The 24,159-nt window shown below is 42.4% G+C and overlaps 1 protein-coding gene across 3 annotated transcripts in view; it reads right to left on the reverse strand.

Moving 5' to 3' along the window:
- Nucleotides 1-24,159, reverse strand: part of usp25 (ubiquitin specific peptidase 25) — a 36,198-nt gene that overhangs the window by 2,187 nt on the left and 9,852 nt on the right. The window contains exons 4-24 of one of the 3 annotated variants that reach the window (XM_082549865.1): nt 23,543-23,666; nt 21,809-21,971; nt 19,927-20,013; nt 17,606-17,743; nt 14,706-14,782; nt 14,201-14,274; nt 12,658-12,809; nt 10,076-10,203; nt 9,882-9,977; nt 9,550-9,714; nt 8,797-9,035; nt 8,581-8,651; nt 8,275-8,503; nt 7,700-7,963; nt 6,801-6,940; nt 4,740-4,913; nt 3,575-3,670; nt 3,131-3,309; nt 2,388-2,466; nt 2,210-2,289; nt 1,814-1,937 (exon numbers count right to left, since the gene is read on the reverse strand). In XM_082549865.1, the coding sequence (XP_082405991.1) occupies nt 1,814-1,937; nt 2,210-2,289; nt 2,388-2,466; nt 3,131-3,309; nt 3,575-3,670; nt 4,740-4,913; nt 6,801-6,940; nt 7,700-7,963; nt 8,275-8,503; nt 8,581-8,651; nt 8,797-9,035; nt 9,550-9,714; nt 9,882-9,977; nt 10,076-10,203; nt 12,658-12,809; nt 14,201-14,274; nt 14,706-14,782; nt 17,606-17,743; nt 19,927-20,013; nt 21,809-21,971; nt 23,543-23,666 (2,879 nt within the window). The remainder of the gene's footprint in view (nt 1-1,813; nt 1,938-2,209; nt 2,290-2,387; nt 2,467-3,130; nt 3,310-3,574; nt 3,671-4,739; nt 4,914-6,800; nt 6,941-7,699; nt 7,964-8,274; nt 8,504-8,580; nt 8,652-8,796; nt 9,036-9,549; nt 9,715-9,881; nt 9,978-10,075; nt 10,204-12,657; nt 12,810-14,200; nt 14,275-14,705; nt 14,783-17,605; nt 17,744-19,926; nt 20,014-21,808; nt 21,972-23,542; nt 23,667-24,159) is intronic. The other 2 variants (XM_082549864.1, XM_082549863.1) reach the window with 2 other exon arrangements.

Consider the following 24,159-nt stretch of genomic DNA (forward strand, 5'->3'; position numbering starts at 1 on the left):
TTTTATTAGTTACTCACACATTCATTTTGGACTAATATCATAGCTTGCTGTGTGGTACAGACCACCCAAGAAGTTTCTTTTGGAGAGTAAAATTCTCTTCTTTTATTAGTCTGTTACTTAGGACTAATGAGCAGCTGTGTGCGTGTGTGTGCGCGCGTGTGTGTGTGCACACTGCACTTTGAGTTTTTAGCTGATAAGTCAAAATGCCAGCGTTCAAAATGCAAAACCACAGGGTGACATCACTGTGGCTACATCCAGTTTTTCTATATCATCTATCAGCAGAGGGGGTTTAAGAATACTGAAACAAAAGGGCACATTTAATGTTTTTAAATAGATTTACAAAAGCCTGAGGAATCTGTGAGGTCCACTAAATGGGATGAATGGCCTGTTTTCAGCGTCTTTTTTCTGCAGGATGATTGCATTTGTCTCTGCCTATCAGGGACCCTCACACTGACATATGCCAGCTCGCCCAACGTCAATAACCCCACAAACATCGCTGCTGTTTAGATTTCTATCTTCATTCATTTCCAAAGTAATAGGAAAACTGCATATTTTAGTTTTATAGAAATCCCTCAGTCAGAACATGGTATATCAACCTCAGATGGAAACTAGCGAGCTAATTTCCAAGTCCTTTAAACCTCGGAGAAGAGTTTGGCCCTGGAAATGCCTAATGACGTCAGGCTTAAGAGGAGGATTGACGAGCAGGCTGCTAGAACAAACCTCTTGTTGCTGTCGCAGCACTGGTGTGCTCCCGTCCCTCTGACTTACACAGAATCAGTGCCTCACACCTGTCCCTTCACACCCTGCTCCCTCACAAATCAACTCCCCCGTAGTCTGAAAACCTCAGCAAAACTTTCTTTACTCTAAATTGTGTCGTTTCCTTTTCTTCTGTTAGACGAGTACTCAACAGTAATCCCAGGTATCATTAATATCACAGAATATCTTTAAGTCGCTGGAACTAAAGGATCCTGACATTTAACAGGTAAGCTTTTCTCTCTGGTCGAGGCCTCAAACACCTTGCTGTCACACACAAACTCCCTGACCTTGTCTCTGAAGAAACGAGCTGTCTGGAATCAGAGACTGCAGGGTGGAATTGCAAAACATCCAAATACATTGACTGTGTCAATGTTAGCAGTGTTTTCAATTAAAACAAGAGCTGAAGGTAAACAGCTGAGTGCACACAGCTAGACGTTCTGGCCAGAGAACTAAGATGGGCAATCGCCCTGCACAGTCCTGAGGTTTGAGGTTAGCTGAGGACACGCTCGTGTCTCATGGTAATGTGTTTACACTCACTGGCCCTCCTGCTTCCTATTCCCACTCCAGTGATTACATTACAAGCACAATGCCAGTGTAAGGTTACTGAGTGCAGCAGCGAGAGGGCTGCTAAAGACCAGTATGAGGCTGATCGGACCAAACTACCCCCAGCCCTAACCAATAATACCCGAGCATAGCCTGGAGCTTGGTGGGAGTGAAATGAAAAGGGGCTCACTTCACAACGCTGAGAGGATTTTCATCTGTCAGTATCAGATGAAAAATCTTCAGTGGAATCTTTTGTGGGCTGCGAGCAAGCCAAAGCAATATCTCAGCAAAAGCAATTTGATTATGGCGCTCTGCTCGGTGTCGGAGGGGAACGTCTAGCCGTGAGAGTTTTGCTGAGTCACTTTAGCAGAGGATGTTTGACACAGAGGAAAGGGAGTGACACAGAAGAGACGGAGATCACAGAGAAGAGCTGCTTGATGCAAAGGCTTCCGTTCCAAGCAGCTTCTTTGAAGTCGCTTTGTTTAAGTCGGAAAACACGGCACACAGGGCTCACCAGCAAACACTCTCGACGGTAATGGCCGAGCAGCTCCTCGTCGTGCCCTCTGTACAGGCCTTTTAACAAAAGCTCCTTGTTGTACTGGTAGGCGTAAATCAGATACATGAGAGCCTCCACATAACTGGAAAGAAAGATATTACATTCAGATAAAACTGTAGCAAAGACACACTGGCGGCTCACAGAGTAACACAAAAATGAACTCGGTGAACCCACTGCACAACTTTAAAGCTGGGGAGCTGCACGATTGTAAGCTGCTGCCCCCTGCAGGTAAACACCAAGATGGGAAATTACATGAAAATAAAGGAAAATGCGAAATCAGTTAAATCTCTACGGAGACGCTGGGTTTGTTTGTTTGAGGTTTTTTATACATTTGCTAAAGAGGCGTCAACATACTTTGTCTTCTGGAAGAGCTCCAAACCGGTCACCATGAGGATGGTGGTTTCACGAAAGTTCCTGTAGTCCTGATGCCATATCTGATGGAGACAAGCCAAAGTCAGATTGTCCAGCCAGTATGAATCTGCTCAAATGTACAGTTTTAGACGAACAAAAGACAGACGGCACAACTTCTGACCTCATATTCATCCATGTTGACCTCCTCGGGTTTAATCAGGTCCAGTTTGGCACGTGCCACATTCATAATGCTCTTACATCTGTGAGAGGAAGAGGGACGGGGGGTTACTGAAACGGAGCTGGTGAGTCATCGTGAGGTACTCCAGGAGATAAAACGCTCCACCCTGCCCCTAGGCCTTAACGTGGCTTAATGAATCACTCTTTAGTGCTGAGAGGACTAGTGAAGCACTCCTCCAGAGGCTCCTATTGAGGCCACATTCACACATAAATCTAATTATCTCGCTCAAAATAGAGGAGAAGGGAGAAATCAATTTTTCTCTCATGAATATGGATCGAGGCCAACAAGCATAGCTGAAAAGTTTTAAGAAATAGTAAGGGACATTACACACCCTAATGACACCAAAATGTCAGAGTTAAAAGAGGGGGGATCTTGATATACAGCAGTGGTAATTTGAAAAGAAAAAGTCAGTATTGGACATGTGCCTTGTATGATTTGTGTTCGAACAAAAGGCAGAAGGCGTGCAGATCAGAGAGGATTAGCAGCATGAAAGTGTTGCTCTGATGAGACACAGCCAGTCTGTGCTGAGAGTAAAACGGGAGCTCTTACAGTCTCTGCTACCCTCTGCTGGTCACTACGAAGAACCGATTTCAGGTAACCAACTCGATTCTGACACAGCCAGGGGAAAAAAAATGCAACATGATCATTTTTTAAATTACAAGCTTGTGGCAGAGTGAGGACTACACCTCTCATCGAAGGCGAGGTTCCTGTCAGCAAACTGTGTGAGCAGAGTCCTCTCCAGAATCTTCTTGGGTGCCTGGTTTTGGATGAAGTAAACGATGATGTGCTGTAGTCGGTAGTCATTCTCAACCGGCGTGTCTTCTTGGGCAAATCTCAAGAGACGTCCATACTCCATCTTGATGGCCTGAACAAAGAGACAAAGGAAAAATAAGCTACTTGTCACTGTGTGAGAGAGAAGTTACTTAAGTAAATGACAGCTTAATTTAAGCAGCACACCTGAGTGCCGCATGTGTACATGTAAGCCCCTAAAACTATTCCACTATCACAAACAGAATCCAAATCTGTGGGAAACACTGCAGTGGTCTGAGGAACAATGTTACACTGGAACACAATAACAGAAGAGGAGGTGAAGGAAGTGAGTGAGAGCGGAAAGGAGAGAGAGGTTGTACCTTAAAAAAGGCCGCCTCGGGCCCATTCTTTTCATACACGCTGCTGGATTTGCCAATGGCCATAATTACACCCTGCATGTCGGGGGTCATCATCGCCTGCCCAGGAAGCAGGAACCATGTTAAACAAGGCCCTGGTGATGAACTGAGCAAGGTCAGGCACTGTGTTATCTGCTCTAACTTTCTACAGCAAGGCGTACCATAGTCAGGACATGCCAAACATCACTCAGCAGTCCATGCACCGGTTGGTTAGACGGGCAAAAGTCGGCGGGGATGCGACCAGTCAGTTTAAGAGGCGGAACGCGCAGTGCTCACAAGGATAATGTGTAAAAACCAAGACAGCCTTATGAAAAATGTGTGACAGACAACCCAGAGTGCAGGAAGACAGGCTGGAGCAGCAGCCCTACAGAGGATATTCAGCACTCAGTACACACTGACCAGCAAACTACCACCAACATTTACAGAAACATTGATTCCATGATAGCTGCATGAAAGCTATCTGTTCATTTTTACCTCTGCCAAGGAGGGTTGATGTTTTTGGTAGCACTTGTGTGCGTGCGTGTCATTCTGTAAACACGGCAGCTCGAGAAGATTTGAATAAATGCTGATAAAACTTTCTTGGGGTGTAGGTGGGGTGGAGTTAACAATCCACGTTGAAAGAAAGGAGGAATATCGTTCTCGTTAGAGATACTTTAGCATCACATTATATAATAAACTCAAGTTAATCGGTCCGGTTATTTATCCATCACCTATTCCGACATAATGTTGGTGTAATCAAAGTCATGTCTGTCATGCTACATACAACTTCTTACACTGTTGTTTAAAAAGAACAAAACACAACACTGCCTCCTTAAAAGTACATAAGATTTAGCTGCCTTGGCGGAGGTTTGCGCTCTTGTGCAAGTAGCATCATACATATAAGAGCACATGTGCATCACAGTATGAAGCAGCAGTCTCGCCTGTCTCCACCTGACTTTGTGCCGCGATGTCGATGGCTCAACGAAAGACTTTTCACAAGAGTAACGCAGAGCAGCCAACAAAGGGGCCAACCTTACTGCACTGCATTGTGAAAAACCTTATGCTCTATGGAGCCAATACAATTGGGCAATGAACCTCTCATTCTATAGATCAAACAGGCTCAGACAACACTTGATGGAGCCAGAGCTACCTCATCATCATACCCCCCCTCCTCTGACTCAATGACAAATGTCCCCACATTAGGAATGGCCACCTCGACTGTGCGCTGGCCAGGGGACTCATCCTCTGTGACCAGGTCAGGAGGGGGGGTTACGGGAGTGTTCATCTGGACCTCAGGCTCAGGGGAGATGGGAGGGGGAAGAGACTGGAGAGAAAATGGGACAGATGAAACAGGAACGATGGAGGACTGATGGAAACAGAAGGAACATTATATAGGGCAAAGGTGAAACAGGAAGAGGAAAAAAGTTTTAATAAAACGAGCTCATTTTATATCTCCGCATAAGACTTTTCTAAACTATGCAAGTAACTCTGAATCCTTGTTAAAACTCAGTGGGCACAGTTGTGGAAAAGTGGGGCAGAAAGTTGAATAGACATGACACAGCAGTGTTTCCCCTAGGTGGGAAATAATCTTTTTGAGTTGCTGTAATTGTTCCTCCTCTCAGTACTGGCTGTGGAAAATTTCTAAATGGCTTATTTTATGTAAAAATTCACACTACAGACTTCAGTGGGCCAAGATGTCAAGCAGGTATCATCCATGGTGCACTTTAGGGCTGCCACAAACGATTATTCTGATAGTCGACTAGTCACCGATTATTTTTGCGATTAGTCGACTAATCAGATCATCATCCATTGGACGTAAAACTTACAGCTTATTGCACCAGCAGCATCTGCTCTTATATAACTATCATTATCTTACAGCTTTAAGTGTTTAAGGTATGTGCTAACTAAAAATAAAGAAAAGATGATAGTTTATTAAATTTTAATGAAATTTGCAGATTGTTTCGATGAAGTTTAATAAACTCCTTGCTATCTAAAATATAACAGGACACCGGAGTATATTCTCGAGCATCTCACACTTCTGATAATCAGCTGTCTGCTTGACGTTTATTCAGCTGTGTAAAAACTATAACTTTAATCTCAGCCAAACCGATTCACTCAGGAACAAATAAAATACTGAAAAAGAACAAACAATAAATTTTTTAAGTTATTTAAGTGACTTATATATCATGTTTAACCTGAGTAGCGAAAGACGGCGGTGGGTTTGAAAACGATTTGCCGGGAGTCCGGTGTTCTCACGGCTCTAGGGCTCTAGTGAGCCTTGCCCCCGGCTAGCTATCGAGCTAGTGACTAACAGACGTCTCCGAAAACGTCGGAGCGCTTTTGAAAATATGTGGTGTCCTGATAAACTGAGCAGATATTTGAGGTTTACACAGCTACATTCTCGCCTAAAAATATGTTAAACGTTTATTTTGTGACCCAGAAAGAATAATAAGAGTAACATTAAAACTAACTAGCTGCCGCCATTGTTGGAAACTGAGCAGGGCCGCGCTATGAATTCTGGGACACAGCTTCTTCTTCTTCGGGGTTTAACGGCAACTGGCATCCTTGTACATGCAGTGCTGCCATCTTCTGTTTCAGTCCGTTATTACACTCTTAAATCCTGCTACTTATTCCTGCGTCTTTTGTGATCTTACAAAGCTTCAAATGATGTGTCAACTATTAAATCAGTCGTCGACGATTTTGATAGTCGACGTAATCGTGGCAGCCCTAGTGCACTTTACTTTAAGAAACTTAGTGAGCCTGTGAAAAATGCTTAACCTACCCATGTGATGCAGGGGCAGTAGAGTCCCACTGTACAAAAGCCATCCGACATTTATAAGCTAAATGCTCCTTTATGTTCACCAGCTGGTTTTTCTTCGTATCTGTGCAGCTTGGTGCTTGTATGTTTGGTACAGGGGAGGTTACAGTCTATTTTTTTTAAACCAACTGCCTGAGTGAACCAGGAGAACTAAACAGACCAGCGATGGCTCTTTGACTTCATCAAAATAAGCAACATATCTAACACAGAGGCATTCATGTGATCCACCGTTAATATGAAAGTACCGATTAAAGCAGTGTTTAAGTAACAGCTCTCGACTGACATAGCTTTTTGTTGAATACACATATGAATGTGACTTGTTTAGAATCAGAAAGCGCATGCATGACTTGTTGTGAGTCTTCTGTAATGTGTGTCTTTGCATGTTTTACATACAGCATTTAGTAACGCTTCAGGGCTCCTCTCCTCCTGTTCAGCAGCAGCCCTGGAGATGGCCCTCTCTGTGTCCTCCTGCAGGTGCTTGGAGTCATTCGTGGGTGATGGCTGCTCCATGTATTCAGGATCCTGCTGGGGAACTACAGAAGGAGCACACCACCATCATACAGAAGCAGCAACACTTCAGCACAGTCTAAGCGACAAAATCTGCAGTTCTTTTAATGGCCACTTCAGGCTGGCCTCAAAGCACATCAGTCTCCAATTAACAGCATTAAAAACACACTGACAGTGCAACAATACTTTCATGCTGCAACAAGCAAATAACAATGCAAGCATGTTGACTGAGAGCGCTTGGGTGTCTGTGTGTGATATACACTTGCACAACCAATAGAAACACAGAACGAGGTATATGTAGTATCTATCTGTAGGTATATGTATAAGATCGTGACACAGCAGAAGCAGAACACAAAGACCACCTCAACACAAATACTGGGTCACTCACTCAACCTAGTGGTTAGAGCAGGGCAAGCCAATCATGTGTGAAAGGACTTTAAAGCAGTGACACCTCTGCATCATTTCCTTATGTATATGACTCCATGCTTTTATTTTGGTGAGGTAACCAGAATGTGATTAAAAAGTGCTTTTACCTGAATAACAACAAATAACTATGCGTCACTGCCTAAGGGTGTATCCCATAATTCAGTACAACTGAAATACATGTACAGTTTTTTGTAATAACTCTATTCTGTTTTGCTATAAATATTGTATAATTTCACAGCGCACATTGCCAGCTCTTTTCCAGACTGTTTTACAACTCTTCAGGGAACAAAAGATTTTATATGTACTGCTGTTTCTTAATAAAGCATTCTACTCTCTATTGTGAGCGTTATGGCTCTGACCTGCATTGTCTGGAGGGCTGGACTCAATACTCATGGGCTGAGGGGAAGAGGAGGAAGTGGAAGTGCTGGATGCCGTGGAAGCAGCGGCGGCTGCTGCTGTGGCCAGTGCCAGCTTCTCCTGTTGGGCCTTGCGAGCCTGCATGATGTCCCACTCTTCAATCTCCTTATCAAACTGTTCATTATCCTCCTTCACATACTGCTTCAGGTCTGGCGGCAGTTTGTCCATGCCGCTGAGGATCTGCCCCGTTTCTTTGTCAAACTCCTCTGCAATGGAGAGTTAGGAAAAAGAAATATGAAGGTTTCCTAAATGTCTATTTGGGAATCAGTTCAGTTCAGAAGTATCAGGTGTAGCTTGGTCAAATCAGTATTTTGTGGCATAAAAGAATGTTTATTGTTTTATGAGCAAAGACAAACACATTTAGGTATCGATACAGAGAGAGGCTGATGACACAAAGTAATGTGATATAGAGCTCAAAACCCCCAAAGACAATCCAGCCAACATTCTGATACGAGTCACTTTTCTAATATGACAACCAAAAGAGAGATGCAAGCACCGGAGAAGAGTTCATTCTTACCTTCTGTGAGAAATGGCTTCTTGTCATTGATGTACATGAGACAGTAGGCACTAGCATTGCGGTAGCCTCCAAAAGAGTCCCTGACAAGCTCCTCCCAGGATGACTTTGTCACTGAAATATCATTGTACTTCATCCAGCAACGCTGATGTGGGTCATAGATGTAAGCCCAGTAGTGGCCTGCATTGGCCTGGCCTTCATGGACCAACACTGCGTGAAGCCGATATGGAACCTGCAGAAACGCAAACAAGGAAATGTGAGGGTTGGGTTTATTTTTACAAGTCAAGGTGAAAGGACTGGGTTGCTCACCTGCATCATAGATTTGTCCGAGTACATCAGCTCAATGGTTCTGTGAATTCTGGTAATACTCCCTTGCAGATCTGGAAGTAGAGGATCATATACGACCTATTAGCATGTGCCAAAATAATGGCCAGCATAGCGGTAGACAGATCAATCACGCTGAAATATACTCGTGCTATCACAACTGAGTGCAAATGACTGGATACAGAAGGAGCATAGCCCTACCACGAGTGTCATTTTCCACTTCACTCCTCCAACGGTGCAAGCAGCCCTCAAGCACTCTTAACTCTTCTTCGGTGATGTGGCGTGGGGCAGGGTGCATGGGGAGGTCGGGGGGTAGACGGGACTGCGTGAAGGGCTTATGAATGGGTACTCTCTGCTGCTGGGCTGCAGAGGGAGCAGTGGCAGGACCTGACGCAAGGCCCGAGCTCTCCAGAGGAGGTAAGGAGTCTTGCTCAGCTGAGCTGCAGGGTTAGAAATGTAAACTTTATGACATCTCTAAATAAAAAAAAAAAAGTTCACACTGCAGATATTTTATAGTTTGAAATGACAGCTACTGCAACAAAAAACAAAACCATAAGAATCAAATCAAAAATTCTAAATGGATAGTTTATTCCGTGTCCCTACAGCCACATTTGTCAACAGGAGAGCCAGGCCCTCTGCCTCTAACCGTCTGGGCTCTCTCTTACAGTGAGAAACTCTCTTACACTGCCATTTTGCTCGACTTTGACGTCACATCATGTGTTGCGTGACACAGCCCTCTCTTGTATGTCCCACTTTCCATATATTTTCAAAAACTGTGGAAGGACTGGACAAGTTTGTTCTGGTAACTGTGACTGACTTAATGTGATAATATTAACCTTTTATCATGTTTTGTCCCATTTGTTTTTTGCACCATCTAATCTTCAACTCGTTCATCTTCACCTTCTTTGTAGAAATCTGACACACACTTCAGGCTTTTTTTTTTGTAAAACTCGCCTTGGTGGTGGCAGTTGTTGTCCTGTTGTTCCACCAGGGGGTGCTGATGTGTCAATATCTTCCACTGGGGAGGTACACACTGGTTTGCTGGAAGCAAACTCCATGGCATACTGGAGGACATCTGCCAGAGGAAACCTCTTGGGACCTGAGCCGTAACTCAGATACCTGAGAGAAAAACAGAGACGTAGCAGAGATGGAGGGAGGCAGACGGAGCAATAAAGTGGAAAGGGCAGAAGATGAAAGGGTGCAGTTTGAGTGAAAAATGACTGTGGCTGTCTGGCAAGTTCTGCTGACCTTGGCTGAATAATGGGGTATCAGTGGACAAGCCATACCTCTCCAGTCGCTGTTGGAGGAGCGTCAGATGCTCTTTCAGCCGTCTGATCTCCTCCCTCTTGATCCTGGTTATTTCCCTGTTCCTGTCCATGTACCTGACAACGCACACATATCACACCAGGAGCTTCAGGATTGCATATATATACACTAGAGGCTAACGGAGGTGGTAAAAAAGAAAGCCTGATTACGTTACCTATCCATGTAGAGCATAGAGGGGAACTCAAGCTTGTTGTGAATCTTCTCAGGACGTCCAAGTGCTTGGTTGAACTCAAATCTTGACAGTTCAAAGGTCAACACAGGAGGGAGTTCTGTGAACCAGTGCTGTAAGAAAATTGGATGTTAATGGATTTTGGTATTCAAAAACGATCGAATACAGACCCTCAGATACTCAGCAGCATCTGATGAACTGGAAATTTAAAGATCACATGTCATGTTCTCATTTTTAAAATCAGACATTGGATCTGTATCAGAATGTGAAATGTCCTGGAAAACAAACTGATCTATACTAACTTTGTGTTTCAAATATTTGAATGTATTTGTTCCCACATTAGAAATGGGGTACAATGTCATGCAAGATAAACAGGTTAGCTTGCCGTACTGTGATGCAAAGTAAAGCACTGTGTTGGAGGAAAATCTTTTTTGCCACGGTCTGCGGAGGCAGACCGTGCGGAAATGTGTGTGGTGGACCCAGGAGCGAACACAAGCGAGGATGCAGGAGTGGAGTTAAACAAAAGCGAGCCTTTTATTCTGGCTGATGAAAGGAACAAAACAGAGTGAGGGCAGCATAAGAGTAATAGTTCAAACAGAAACCTAAACTGGACATAAACTAAGGAAAAGCTATGGCTGGAGATACGGAACACAGGGGGTGGTAACACAGACGACGCGACACAGACTACATGAAACACAGAGACTAAATACACAAGAGGGATGATCAGGGGAAGTGGCCACACATGGGAACACAGCTGACACAGATAAACATAACAAGACATGGCAGGAGTAAACAACACTGACGGGAGACTGTCAAAGTAAAACAGGAAGTACACAGAGGTGCAAACAGGAGGAGAGAGAGAGCACGGGCATAGTGGGCTGGGGAAACATGGAATGAAACACAAGGAGGGGAGATGAGGGCTCACAGATACATAGAGGGGCACACAGGGGATAAGAGTCACAAGGGGAAGTCAAATAAGGAACAACACAACAGGACAACTCAGGAAACATGACCTAAATAAGGAACGAAATACAAAAATACAAGAAACTAAGAATACTGGGCCCACATGGCCCAGGACCATGACATTTTTTCCCATGCTGAGCCATTGCAACCAATCTTAAGGGTTGTTAAATATATCTGAGTTTAATACAAATCCTTGGTTTTGAGGTTTTCTCTTGTCTAAGTTTATTATTTCCCTTCCCCGTGCCTTAAAGCCAGCTTTTGTCTGATTGGCTATTTCTACAAATAAAACAGCTTGTTGTGGCTTGAGATGACCAAGTTAGTTGGCTGAGACTACGTCCACACTAATGCGTTTTTGTTTGGCCTCCCGTCCACACTGAGACGGCGTTTTTGCTCATGGAAAACACAGCGTTTTTAAAATGCTCTCAAAAACGCATACATTTGAAAACGGTGCTTTCACATCACAGTGTGGACAGAGAGACCGTAGAAAACCATGACACATTTTAGTCGAGTGATGCAGTCAAGTGACCAATTAAACTAAGATAGCGGAGGGCGTTACACAGCAGTTGTTTTGTTTGCTCTCAGTGTTGACAGCCCTATTAAAGATTAATATCAGTCTGTATGTGCTCCAGAGAGCTTTTCTTCAAATTCTTCAATTCTCACTCGCTTTTGCAACTTTGTACTTTTGTGTTACTCGCAGCAACAACTCCACCTCATTGTTAGTCTATTTTAAAAAAACAACTTCGCGCTTTCCTCAACATTTTGCCGCGACGTTTCAAAGAGCTGGAAAGTAAATAAACAGCAGAAGGAAATGGCACAGGTCGAATCGTCTCACGTTTCACGCGTGCGCAGTACTGGAAGGTAAGTGTTTTTGGCCGTTTCAATGTGGACGCACAACTCTGTGAAAACGACTGAAAACGACAGTGTGGATGCGGAGCATTTTCGGACGAAGTAGCCGTTTTCAAATCTATCTGGGCTAACGTGGACATAGCCTCAGTCACCAACTAACACATTGTGTGACTTTGCACTTCTCATCTCTCTTAAGTTAAGTAATCTGCAAACCCTGCTACTGTGTATGATGTGAATGGCATTCTCTCCTTTCATTTCCAATGCTGATGGCTGGTGTTTTTTCCAGAGGGCTGGGTGCCATACTCATCTGCAAACCTGCTGGCCTGATAATTAGCTGCTCCAGGCAGCTCTGGGACAGCGCAGTCAAGGCTACAGCTAAGCTGAGGTCAAACCCAAAATAGTACAGGTGTCACATAAGGGCAAATCAGAATCAGAAACTTTATTGTCATTGTCATGAAAGGTTAGCCCTTTGGAGAGGAGCCAGCACATAATCTCTTACTTTTAACCTGATTGCTTTCTCTGTGCCACTGAGAGGTGAAGATGGCAAATAGAATTGTGGAATATATATATTGATGCAAACATGTAAAGCAAATGTTTCATATGCAGGTGTTTTTATTTAATGTGGCTTTCCAAGATGGAAAGATCAGACGGATATTAGAGATTTTTTTGTGACGTATAAAACACTTTCTGATGGAAAACCAATCTAAATCTAAAGTTCTTCTGCGGGAGCTTAACTGTTAGCGAGCTCTGGCACTTACTTCTTGTCCAGACCTGGCAGAATTCTCTGCTGAGTGCAGGGACTCGATCTCACCCTCGATCATTGCTGCCTCAAGACACTCGTGTAGGTCCTTGAACCCGTTGACCTGCAAGGGGTACTGTCCAAACATCTCTGTGTTTTCAAATTTTTTACCTGTGGGATTGCACACATACAACAGACATGGACAGATGAGTGCACTTGAAAGAGCGTCTGAGAAAAACCAGAGTGCACACTAAGTGCCTATTGTGTGGCCTATGCCCCCAAAACGCAACAGTAGAGGTATGAACATCACTTTGCAATATCACTAACATGATTCAAAGTTATATCAAATTCCAATAATTACATCACTTCAGGGATTAACTGTGTTATTCTGTAATTACAGAAAGCAACAGTTTTTTATATTAAATACTGGCCCCGTACTGGGAACAGCAGGAAGTATGTAAATCTTTTATTTTCTTAATGCTTTGTATTTTCACCTTTGTTCTGGATCACAGACTGAATCCTCTTCAGTAAGCAGAATGTCAGTGCTGCACAAATTTCTGAAGGGATACTCGGCCATTGTTCAGACTGGTTTTGTTTTTTAAAATCTGACTCACTTTTTTTTGTCTTTTTGTCGCTATATGCTTCTCTTTAAATTGTATTAGAGTTCACTGGGGTGTTTATTAACTAGTAGCTCTGAATAGTGTGGCTGGTTTCAGTTATGGAATTTTGGGAAAATAGTTTCAAACTGGAAATAACATAAACGTCAGAGAAAAAAAAAGTTATACTAAAATGTGAAAAAGCTAGACCACAAAGTGTACATAAAAGATGGATACTGTATTACCATAGAAGTAATCTCAACCAAAGAGCCACATCTTATTCCAAAGCATGGGCCATAATTTAATGACATACTCAATTAATGGAGCGCTATCATTTAAATTATAATACATAAATGTTTTAGCTATTGCTTAAGTCAGGTTGGTCACTTGCTTTAATAGTCTTCTGGTGCCAGATGTCATTTTATTAGGGAAGTGTCCATGATGAGTATATTATATTATCTCCCAACATTCTGCATTAAAGGTGTTGGAAATTTTAAAAGAAAGACAAAGGTGCATGGTACCTTTTATACTTCTTTACATCCGAGGTGATTTTTACTTGTTCAGCACCCACATCCTCACAGTGACTAGGGTGAGGAAGTGACTTTAAAAAAAAAAAGGTGCAGGACTGGAGTTGCTAGGGGACATGCAGATGAGGCATTAAGGTCGTTTTGTGAACAGCAGAGTCCATGGGCCCAGCTTTTGGTGGCTCTGGGCCAGTACTGTCATGCGTAATAAGCACAATGTCAATCAGCCGTTGAGGTCTTCCACAATCAATGCAAACACTCTCCTCTTTTGCATGGATCACATCTCATTAAGACAAGGTCACCTTTCATTACTAGGGGCAAGGACTTGCTTTGCTTTGCAGCTGCTGCAATCAGACTATGCTAACACTGTATTTCTCTGTGATACGACCAAGTATGCCTCTTTTTTTCTCTTTATTGGTTTCAATTAAACACCCCGTCTCACCTTCATGGACCCCCACAGCAAGGAAACGACCATAGAAAAGTTCCACCATTGGGTTCTTTGGCTTCTCACCCTCCCTGGAGAAAAATCAGGATAATGTTACAGGCCTCACTTCTTCACATTTCATGTAAACAAGGAAATTTTTTTATTGTGCCCTTTAAAATATGTCACATTCTAATGTCGGAATCAGATTACACAATAATCAGCCTGATTATGACACAACCCACATGAAGAAAGCCGCTGATTTGGTTTGGGAACAAAAGTGGCTGCTTTGTGCAACTGTTTACCTCAGCTGTTTGAGGAAAAAAGGGAACCCTTGTGACAGTGTTTTTGCTCATTCCCTACCGTTCAGCTCTCTAAACCTGACTCTAATAGTCTAATCTGTCATATCACTTGAAAACACTGTGTAGTCTGAGACCGGCACAACATCAGCAAGTCAGACAACCTGCCTGACTATGGGGTCACTGTTTCCACAGCAACCTCTGGATCCAGGTACAGCTGAGCTTACCTGTCTTCTTCTGCCTTCATCTGGAAGGCATCCTCCAACCAGTCCAGCAGCTTGTGGGTGAACTCACTAACATCCTGCTGTTGAGCGAAGCACAGATAAAGAGTAAACAAATAAAAGTACAGAAAACCAATAATATGGAGGTCATTCAAATCAATGTCATCTATCATCTGCGTGCACTTTGGATGTAAGAGCAGCAGTCTTATTGGAGAATCTCGCAACCTGGTGAACTTCAAAGGTAACCCGTATGCCTCGAGGGCACTCTCTGGTAGATATCAATGTCATCTAGTAATTCAGGTTAATGTCTATCCAGCCTGAGTAATACGAAGGAGAGACATGACTGATGAGCACACGGGCCATGAGGCTGACCTCAGTTAACCCCTGGCCTAGCAAGGATGTCTGCGTAAGAAGAACAAATGCACCGTTTCGTACATTTTATGCATGTCTATCACATTTCGTGGATGAACACACAAATCAGATAATTAATGGCCAACGTAACTTTTGTGGCAGACTTCAGAGGGGACGAAGAAGGTTAATAGTCACTAAATAAAGGCGGATAAGTGTTTGGGGTTTTCTTTCCCAATATTCCCGACTGATGCAGTTAATACTATAATACTATTGCCGCCAGCGTTAATCTCGTTAAACTGACGTTAACGCCATAACCGCATTAACGCGGCAAATTTCCATTAGCGAGTTATTGCGGATCGCTGACAGCACTATATAATAAATTAATACTTTTATTAATATTCATCAGGAAAAGGGTGGCGTGCCCACTCCGGGTCAGGGACAAGACCCTGCCCCAAGTGGAGGAGTTTAAGTATCTCGGGGTCTTGTTCACCAGTGATGGGAGATCGGCAGATGGATTGGTGCAGCGGCTGCAGTGATGTGGACACTGTACCAGTCTGCTGTGGTGAAGAGGGAGCTGAGTGTAAAAGCGAAGCTCTCAATTTACCGGTCAATCTATGCACCTACCCTCACCTATAGTCACGAGCTGTGGGTAGTGACCGAAAGAACGAGATTGCGAATACAAACGGCGGAAATGAGCTTCCTCCGAAAGGTGGCTGGCCTCTCCCTTAGAGATAGGTTGAGAAGTTCGGCCATTCGGGAGGGGCTCAGAGTAGAGCCGCTGCTCCTCCACAGCCAGTTGAGGTGGTTCGGGCATCTGACAAGGATACCTCCTGGGCGCGGTTTTCCGGGCATGTCCCACCGGGAGGAGGCCCCGGGGCAGACCCAGGACATGCTGGAGAGATTAGATCTCTCGGCTGGCCTGGGAACGCCTTGGTGTTCCCCCGGACAAGCTTTGGAGAGGGAGGTCTGGGCTTCTCTGCTTGGGCTGCTGCCCCCGCGACCCGGCCACGGATAAGCGGAAGAAAATGGATGGATGGATGGATACTTTCATTATTCACAAAAACATTATCTGCCAAGCCATAGTTTTATGTCAGAGCTTCACATGTAACTGACACTTGGAGCTCAGATGTATTTGTGCAAGCTCAGCAGTTCATTCCTAGACTAATTCATCATAATCATCATCAAATAAGAGACAAAAAGAGGGGGATATTTCTGCTACTACTGTATGGAGGATATTAGTGCTAATGTAATGGCAGGATCCTCTGCTGCCTGGTGGTATTGGCATCGATCAGATGCCAATAATAAGATGAATGGACTATGGAAGCAATCGCCCAACTCTAATGCCTGACATCTAGGGTGACTGCTAACACCGCCCAAACTTTTGGGACTCCAAACGTTAGTCAACAGTAGCCTAAGTAATTTACTCTAAGTAATTTGTATTTGCATATTTATCACAATTACACATTTGAGATGCTTAAACTAATTTTAATATTAGTAGACGTTAACCTGATGAAGCACAAAATGTAGTTTTTAAATGATGATTTCATTTATTAAGGGAAAGAAAGCTATGTTAGCCTACCTGATCCTGCATGGACAAAGTTGTTGCCCATAAACCTAAATGTGCCACCCTTACCCCAAGAACTGCAAGAAAATGTTTGTGATAACTGACAATGAATCGGTCACATCGCTGTGGAGGAATTTTGGTCCACTATCTCAGACTGAAGTCTGGACTTTGACTAGGCCACTCCAAAAACTTAATTTCATGTGTTTTTTTAAGGTGGACTTGCAGGTGTGTTATGGATCATTGTCCTGCTGTACAACCCAAGAACACTCAGGGTACAAACTGATAACTGGACATTTCCTTTCAGACTTTTCTGGTAAAGAGCAGAATTCATGGTTCCGTCAATAACAGCAAGTCGTCCAGGTCCTGAACATCCTGGTCCAGGTAAAGCAGCCCCACACCATCACACTACTCCAACCATGTTTTCTGCTGGTAAGAGGTTTTTGGGGTTTTTTCCAGATGAAATACTGTATCAATTTTCTGCCAGGTGTAACAGAGCTCAGACCTTCCAAAAAGTGCAATATTCATCTCGTCAGTCGACAGAATTTAATTTTGTTACGCGGGTCATTCCTGAGAAGGTTCACCACTGTTCGACATTTTCTCCATTTATGGATAACGGCACTGGCAAAGCCTTAAACTCAGCTGTCCAAAAATGTGGTTAATTACAGTTCTTTCATGATTTAACAAAGGGGGCAATTACCTTTTCACTTGCCAGGTAGACTTAGCTAGCTTTTCCCTTAATACATGAAATCATTATTTAAAGGTTTTTGCATTTACTCTGGTTATCTTAATCTTTAATGCTCTGAAACGTGTAAATTTGACAATTTTGCAAGAAAACATGCAAATAGTTTTTCACAGCACCGTAAAATTTGAAAAATGCTTTCAGTCGCTTTGATTCGATGGACTAAGAACATAATCTCTGACCTCCTTGCAAAAAAGGTCTTTTCATTGGAGTGCTATTCTGCAAAGCAGGTTGTAACAGAAAGAGGCTTACCTGCTGTGACTCACTCGACTTAAAGGCATCTTTGAGGATTTCCACAGCTCGTGATGGATCTACATATTTCCTCTTAGAGCCCACCATGAGAGAGAAAAGGTTCCTCAGCTCCTGCATGAAGGGCAGGTTCCTGTGCTCCTGGACAAAGAATACAATCCGTGTCAACAATTGAGTGGATCAAACTTACTGAAGACAAGCAATCTAGGTCATAAACAAAAGGCATCTTCTCAATTATTATTAAAAAATGAAGGCAAAGCTAAAGTATCAAAAGTATGTTTCCATTAATATCCAAAAACGAATGCTAGGTGTCATTTTAAATGAATGGAGAGACTAAACTGGCTTTGATATCCATGTTTTTAAGATAAGATAAGATAAGATAAGATAAGATAGAACTTTATTAATCCCTCGGGTGGGTTCCTCTGGGAAATTCGACTTCCAAAAAAAGCACAGCAACGACCGAAGTTACAGTTACAGAATTGTTATATATATATATATATATATATATATATATATATATATATATATATATATATATATATATATATATATATATATATATATATATATATATATATATATATATATATATACACACACACACACACACACACACATATATAAATACAGAGACAAATATAAATAAAATATACAAAGGGGATAAATAGAATAAATAGGAATAAAAAATAAAAATACAAGTGAATTGCACATTTCAAGTATTGAGTCTATTGCACTGTTGACTATTTACAAAAAGTATTGCACAAGGGGCAGCACGGTGGCACGGTGGTTAGCACTGTTGCCGCACAGCAAGAAGGTCCTGAGTTCAATTCCACCATCAGGCCGGGGTCTTTCTGTGTGGAGTTTGCATGTTCTCCCCGTGTTTGCGTGGGTTCTCTCCGGGTACTCCGGCTTCCTCCCACCGTCCAAAGACATGCAGCTTGTGGGGATAGGTTAATTGGATAATCCAAATTGTCACTAGGTGTGAATGTGCGAATGAATGTGAGTGTGAATGATTGTCTGTCCCTGTGTGTTGGCCCTGCGACAGACTGGCGACCTGTCCAGGATGTACCCTGCCTCTCGCCCTATGTTCCTTTTGTTCCTTTTCAAGCGTTGTTTATTTCTGTCAGGCACTTGACATAATGCGGCATAACTGAGCTGCAGTTTGAATAAAACTGTAATATTTTAGTAATATTTTAGTAATCTGTCAATTACCTCTAATTAGCTGCTATGCCAAGCTATGCTAAGCTAGTTAGTGTTCCACCCTCTGACACGCTGCTGACATGTGGTCAACATCAAAACAACACAGCAGTGGCCAAAACAAAACTCTGAGGTTTCAAATATTGAGAAGGCTTCATTGGAGCCATCTTCTACCGTTCTTTTAAAATTTACATTTTAATATTACTCAACATAGGTTTGTGTTCATGCATATTATTTTAAATATATATATTTTTTGACTTTGTAATAGTTTCAACTGTGTTTTTCATAACATGTCAAAACACAGAGAAAATACATACAATCTTTAAGTAAAGAAATTATACATACAGACTTTGAGTTCCTTATCTTTAACATCAGCAATGACAGCGCAGTGACATAATGCCAACAAGATGCAGGGTTTGAAAGCAGACTACAAAAAGCTCACTTGTTTTTTTGTTCAGGGATGTTTATGTAAAGATTAGATTCCAGCCTGTAGCAATGTAGCACTAAAGCAAAAGGTCAGTGATTAAAACAGAGGGAAGTGAGATGAAGGGATGACCACCCCAAACTATGCTTCTAGAGCAGAGGCTTAGACCAGATTAGCAACAGCCGACTAAACCTACGGTGAGGGCTCTGTAAGAAAAAGGTGTGAAGACATCCTGGGAACTACACTGCTAGTACATCGGTGTGTGTGTGACAAGATGAATTTGAAACAATTAATAATTTTTTTTAAAAAAGCTCCTGGATCAATCATAACACATCTGCTCTGCATGCTGATCTCTATCCTGGCAGATAAATACCAAGACTTCAAACATTTCACGCCAGTCGGCACTTCTTACAGCTTGCTAGCAGTCAGTTAAGTTAACTGTCAGGGGGCAAAATGATAAGCTGGAGTGACCTTAGGGCACGATCGCCAGCTGTTGAATGATGGCAAATGTTTCTAAGAAGGTCAAACCCTCAGAGCTAAAGCACTGCTAGCTGTGACAGGCTGTAGTGGCACTGCTATTATATAAATGGGATATGAAGCAGGGCAGTCAACTGAACTTGAAAGCCTTGGACGACATCATGCACAGACTTAATAATCGGTGCTTCGCTTTACCCTGTCGGATCTGAAGAGGTAGGGCTCTCACCTTTTGATTACGAGGCAGGTCGTGGACTCTGGCTGGCGGTGAGTAATTGAGCACCAGCCTCTGGAACTCGAGCAAGTTGAACAGAGACTTGAGGTTGAAGAAGGATGAAGAAAAATGAGTGAAATCTTGCATACAGGAAGGTATGTATTACTGATGACAAATCTGCAATATCTGTGTGATGCTGTCGTATCAATATGCACCAAAATCTCTGAGGACTGTTTCCAGCATATAGTTGAATTTATACCACAAAGAATTAAAGAAGCTATGAAGCCAAACGGGCTTCTAACTCAATATTAACAAGGTACACCTAATAAAGTGGCCAGTCAGTGTACACTTCTATGATAAGCTGATTTATCCATGAATGTCTTTTGCATTTGTCACACAGAAAAAGTTTTACAACAAGAATTTGACTAAATCTAGTAAACATTTAAGAATATTATGTGATTAATATTAATAAGACACAGCCTGTAAGTACTTAAATATGTAAAACAAACATTTACCATGGAAGGGAATGGGATATACTCATACCCTTTATTCCTTTTTTCATATATGTTATTACTATAGAGACAAGAACATGGTCTATCAGAGATATCATATTTCATCTATAATTATTTTCCCCTTTCATCCTCATCCTCTTCTACCTCTGAGACCGTTTCCCTCCACTGCTGGAATCACTTTCAGCTCACCATTAAATTATATTAGTGAGCTGAATTATATTAGCAACAAGACAGAAAAAATGACTTTGGTTAAAATTATGGATCACAAGTATGTTGCTTTGCCTAGTGAGATTTACAAATTTCACCTGCAAATTGTGCTTAACTAGGTGAAAACGATTTAACGTTTCACCAGAATGGCGATTCCCTCTAAAAGAAACCACATTTGGTTCACATAATAGAATTTAATGTTTTATTAATTCAGAAAACCTGTAAATAAACTGACAACTGATCTGTATTTGCCTGACGTGGCTTCAAATCTTTGTCATTACACAGAAGCTTTAGCAGTGAGCCGACTCCTTGGGTCACGTTGGGTTTATTTTCTACAACTTCCTAAATAAACAAATACTTTCATTGAAAGCTCAAGTTGTTTACAGTTACATTCTGACTTCCCTTCCAGCTATCATGGCCCACCCCATTAAATACTGTGATAAAAGACACTAAAGAGGAAACGGTCACTACATCAGATTCTGGTGCGACTTGTTACAAATATGAAAACTATAAATATTGCAGAGCACGCAGCAAATTTATTGATGCTTTGTAAATGCATTTTTTTAATTAAAAGCCATTATAAATGTTTCTTTTTTTTTTTTTTTTTAAGTCCACTGGAGCTCTTTGAACATAAAACATTATCATAATTTGAATTTAGAAAAGAGAAACTTGTTTACTCCTGTTCTTCTAACTGCAGTGGTGTCAGGTTTAAGGAGTACCTTCTACTCCACAGTAGGGGTAAGATTAAACACTGGTGCCAAGCACCATGTGATAGTGTATCCAATGTTGATCTACCATATTTCACCTTAGGTCACATTTTACCACTCAGTTCCCAGCATACAAGAAGCTGGGTCTTGTTGACATATTCTTGCACCCAGCATTAAGGATTTAGACTCTTTAACAGTCTATTCACTCCTACTTAAGCTGACTGCTGCAGATTACAGCAGTGATATTTGCTTCATAAGCAGGGATGCATTAAGGAATCTCAAGGCCAAGAACTCAAAAGCCTTCATAAATCTCCTTTAGCAAAAACAATTTTAAAAACAGTTAATAAATAGCAGTAAAAGAAACAGCAAAGAGTCCAGCTGACAAACAAAAAGGGCTTTCAATTTGAAACAATCCTGTTCACTTGCTTTTGAGCCCTCAGGAAGTACATGTGTCCACTTGTGTGTGCCTACCTGAATGACCGCGCTGAACCAGCAGGTATTGCCGACATTTTTCAGACCCACAGGGCAGTTGTCTATCCTCTTCCTGTCGTGTGGGTTGGGTGAGTCGCTCCATACCTCTGTGTGAGTGCGCTTCAGACTCGCTTTGTTTTCTGCTATACTGGCCTCCAAAACTCTGGAAAAGCAGGAAGGAAATAAAAACAAGATAGAGGGAATGAACTTGTGTGTGGGTCACTACATCACCTGCTGCTGGTTATTTACTCTGCATCTCCCAAAAGGTCAAATTTCTTTCGCTCTACTCATCTGCTAAAAAACTGTCGGACAACAGAAAGGCTCATCCTGATGGCCACTGTGCTTCAGTTGAACTGGGGTTTAAAATGCAAAATAACCTCCACATACTTATTACATAGTAGCGGACCATCAAGTACCATTCTGGATGGTGGCCAAAAATATATAAATAATAAAACAAAATTATTGGTCAAATAGTCACTGCAGTATTACTCCTGAGAAATAGACGGGTTGTGTAACGCATGAATTTTCTCTCTGATATAAATTATTTACTATTAAACAGATAACATATGCTGCAAAGACACAGCAACTATTTGACCTGACCTAGTTCTATTTATTACAACAGGGATCATGTGTTTCACAATACAAGAGTAAGTATAGTACTTTCATACTTCTTCTCTTGGCTCTTGACGGAGGCGGTCGCACTTTCTTTCCTGCTTGGCTTCTCATGTCTATTGTATAGTCTCGCTTATTCTCTAACCCTAAGAGAGTCTCCCAGACTTGTTCTCTAAAAACCTAAAGAAGAATTATGGATTTGATCAACTGGTCCCTTAATGAAATTGACAACTCCTGGGAGAGCCCGATTGTCCTGCGGAGACGTTTGCTGCCGGATACTCGATGGTCGGTTGCGTCAGGTGTCTGGAGACACTCTTGATGGAGGACATTAAACGACATCTACCAATTCGGAACCATGATAACAGAGTTCTGGCTGACTGGAGCTGGCTCGGACCGGGCTTATCGAAGAACAAGAAGCAGCTACAGCTGTTCAAAATTCCACAAGGCTGGCCGACATGATAGACGATGGGCAGGGCTGTGAGTACTCAGACTGTGTTTTTGAACGCAATATGGATAAGATCTTGGAGAAGCTCATGGCTCTGCTATATGGATAACATCTTTAGGAAGAACAACAGGAATTGAGAGACCTGTGACCAGTGACGGACATTAGACCAATTGTAAAATTGGATGCAGTTTGTTCACACTAACCAAAACAACTACCATCTTCATCTCATGCGGCCCCCCTGGCACCAGCTGGATGCTCAAGGCAAAAGCTGACAGGAATAAAAATTCTCCTTTAGATAATAAGACTGTGGTGTGACTTTCTCCCTCCTCATTCAAGGCCCCTTGCGTCGACCGAAGATTGTTTACTTTTGCCTAACCGGGCGAAGGGACACTTTCTCTTGCCTGAACACGGAACACACACACACACACACACACACACACACACTCCTACGCACACATATGCATGTACACTGACACAGACCTACACTCACCCCCCACCCCCTTCAAATGCCTTCGAAGCTTATGTCTTCTATGTAGTGAGTTTCCCACGCGTGGGACTAATAAAGGTTATCTTATCTTCATCACACTCAGGGAAAAGATAGAGACCGTGTGGGTGAAGTAAAGTGTGGATTTCTTAAAATATCGTTTCCTGTCAAAGTTGTTGTCAGTCGCTGATACCTGCTGATGGCCTGCTCTTCATCAGTGATGCCCGTCTCCCTGAATGCCCGGTTGGATTCCTCCAAGCTGAGGGCAATGGCCCTCTGCAAGTCATCTTTATCATCTCCAGTCAGGTCAATCACGTCTGCATCAACAAAGCACACACGACAGCAATTTGGTTTGGATCAACACTAACATGCAACCATCATTTACACTCTGGATACTTAGTGTCCTGGACTAAAACTTTGTGTTGGTCAAGTGTGGTGTGTTGAATAACACAATAATGATGTGAAACATGCCATTTTAATACAGATATCCAAGTTTCTCACACATTTAAATTCTAATTATGACAGGGTCCGGATACATGTGCACGTGTAACAGGAGGCAAATGTATGCTCTATTATATTAGTTATATGTTAACAACATTCATGAAATGCTCATTTTGCCAACTGAATCAGCCAGCTACCCATCCAGTGACAACCCTTGACCCGCAGACATAGTCCAACCACACTGGTAGCTGGTGCAGGGTCTGGGTATAGAGCATCTCCAGGGCTATTCAAGACTACTGTAGCAAGTATAGTCGTGGAATATGGACTTGGAGACAGTCCAGACATGCTATGAGAGACTGGAAAAAATCC

The sequence above is a fragment of the Aulonocara stuartgranti genome (genome assembly GCF_965226115.1).
Source record: "Aulonocara stuartgranti genome assembly, chromosome: 10".
NCBI lineage: Eukaryota > Metazoa > Chordata > Actinopteri > Cichliformes > Cichlidae > Aulonocara > Aulonocara stuartgranti.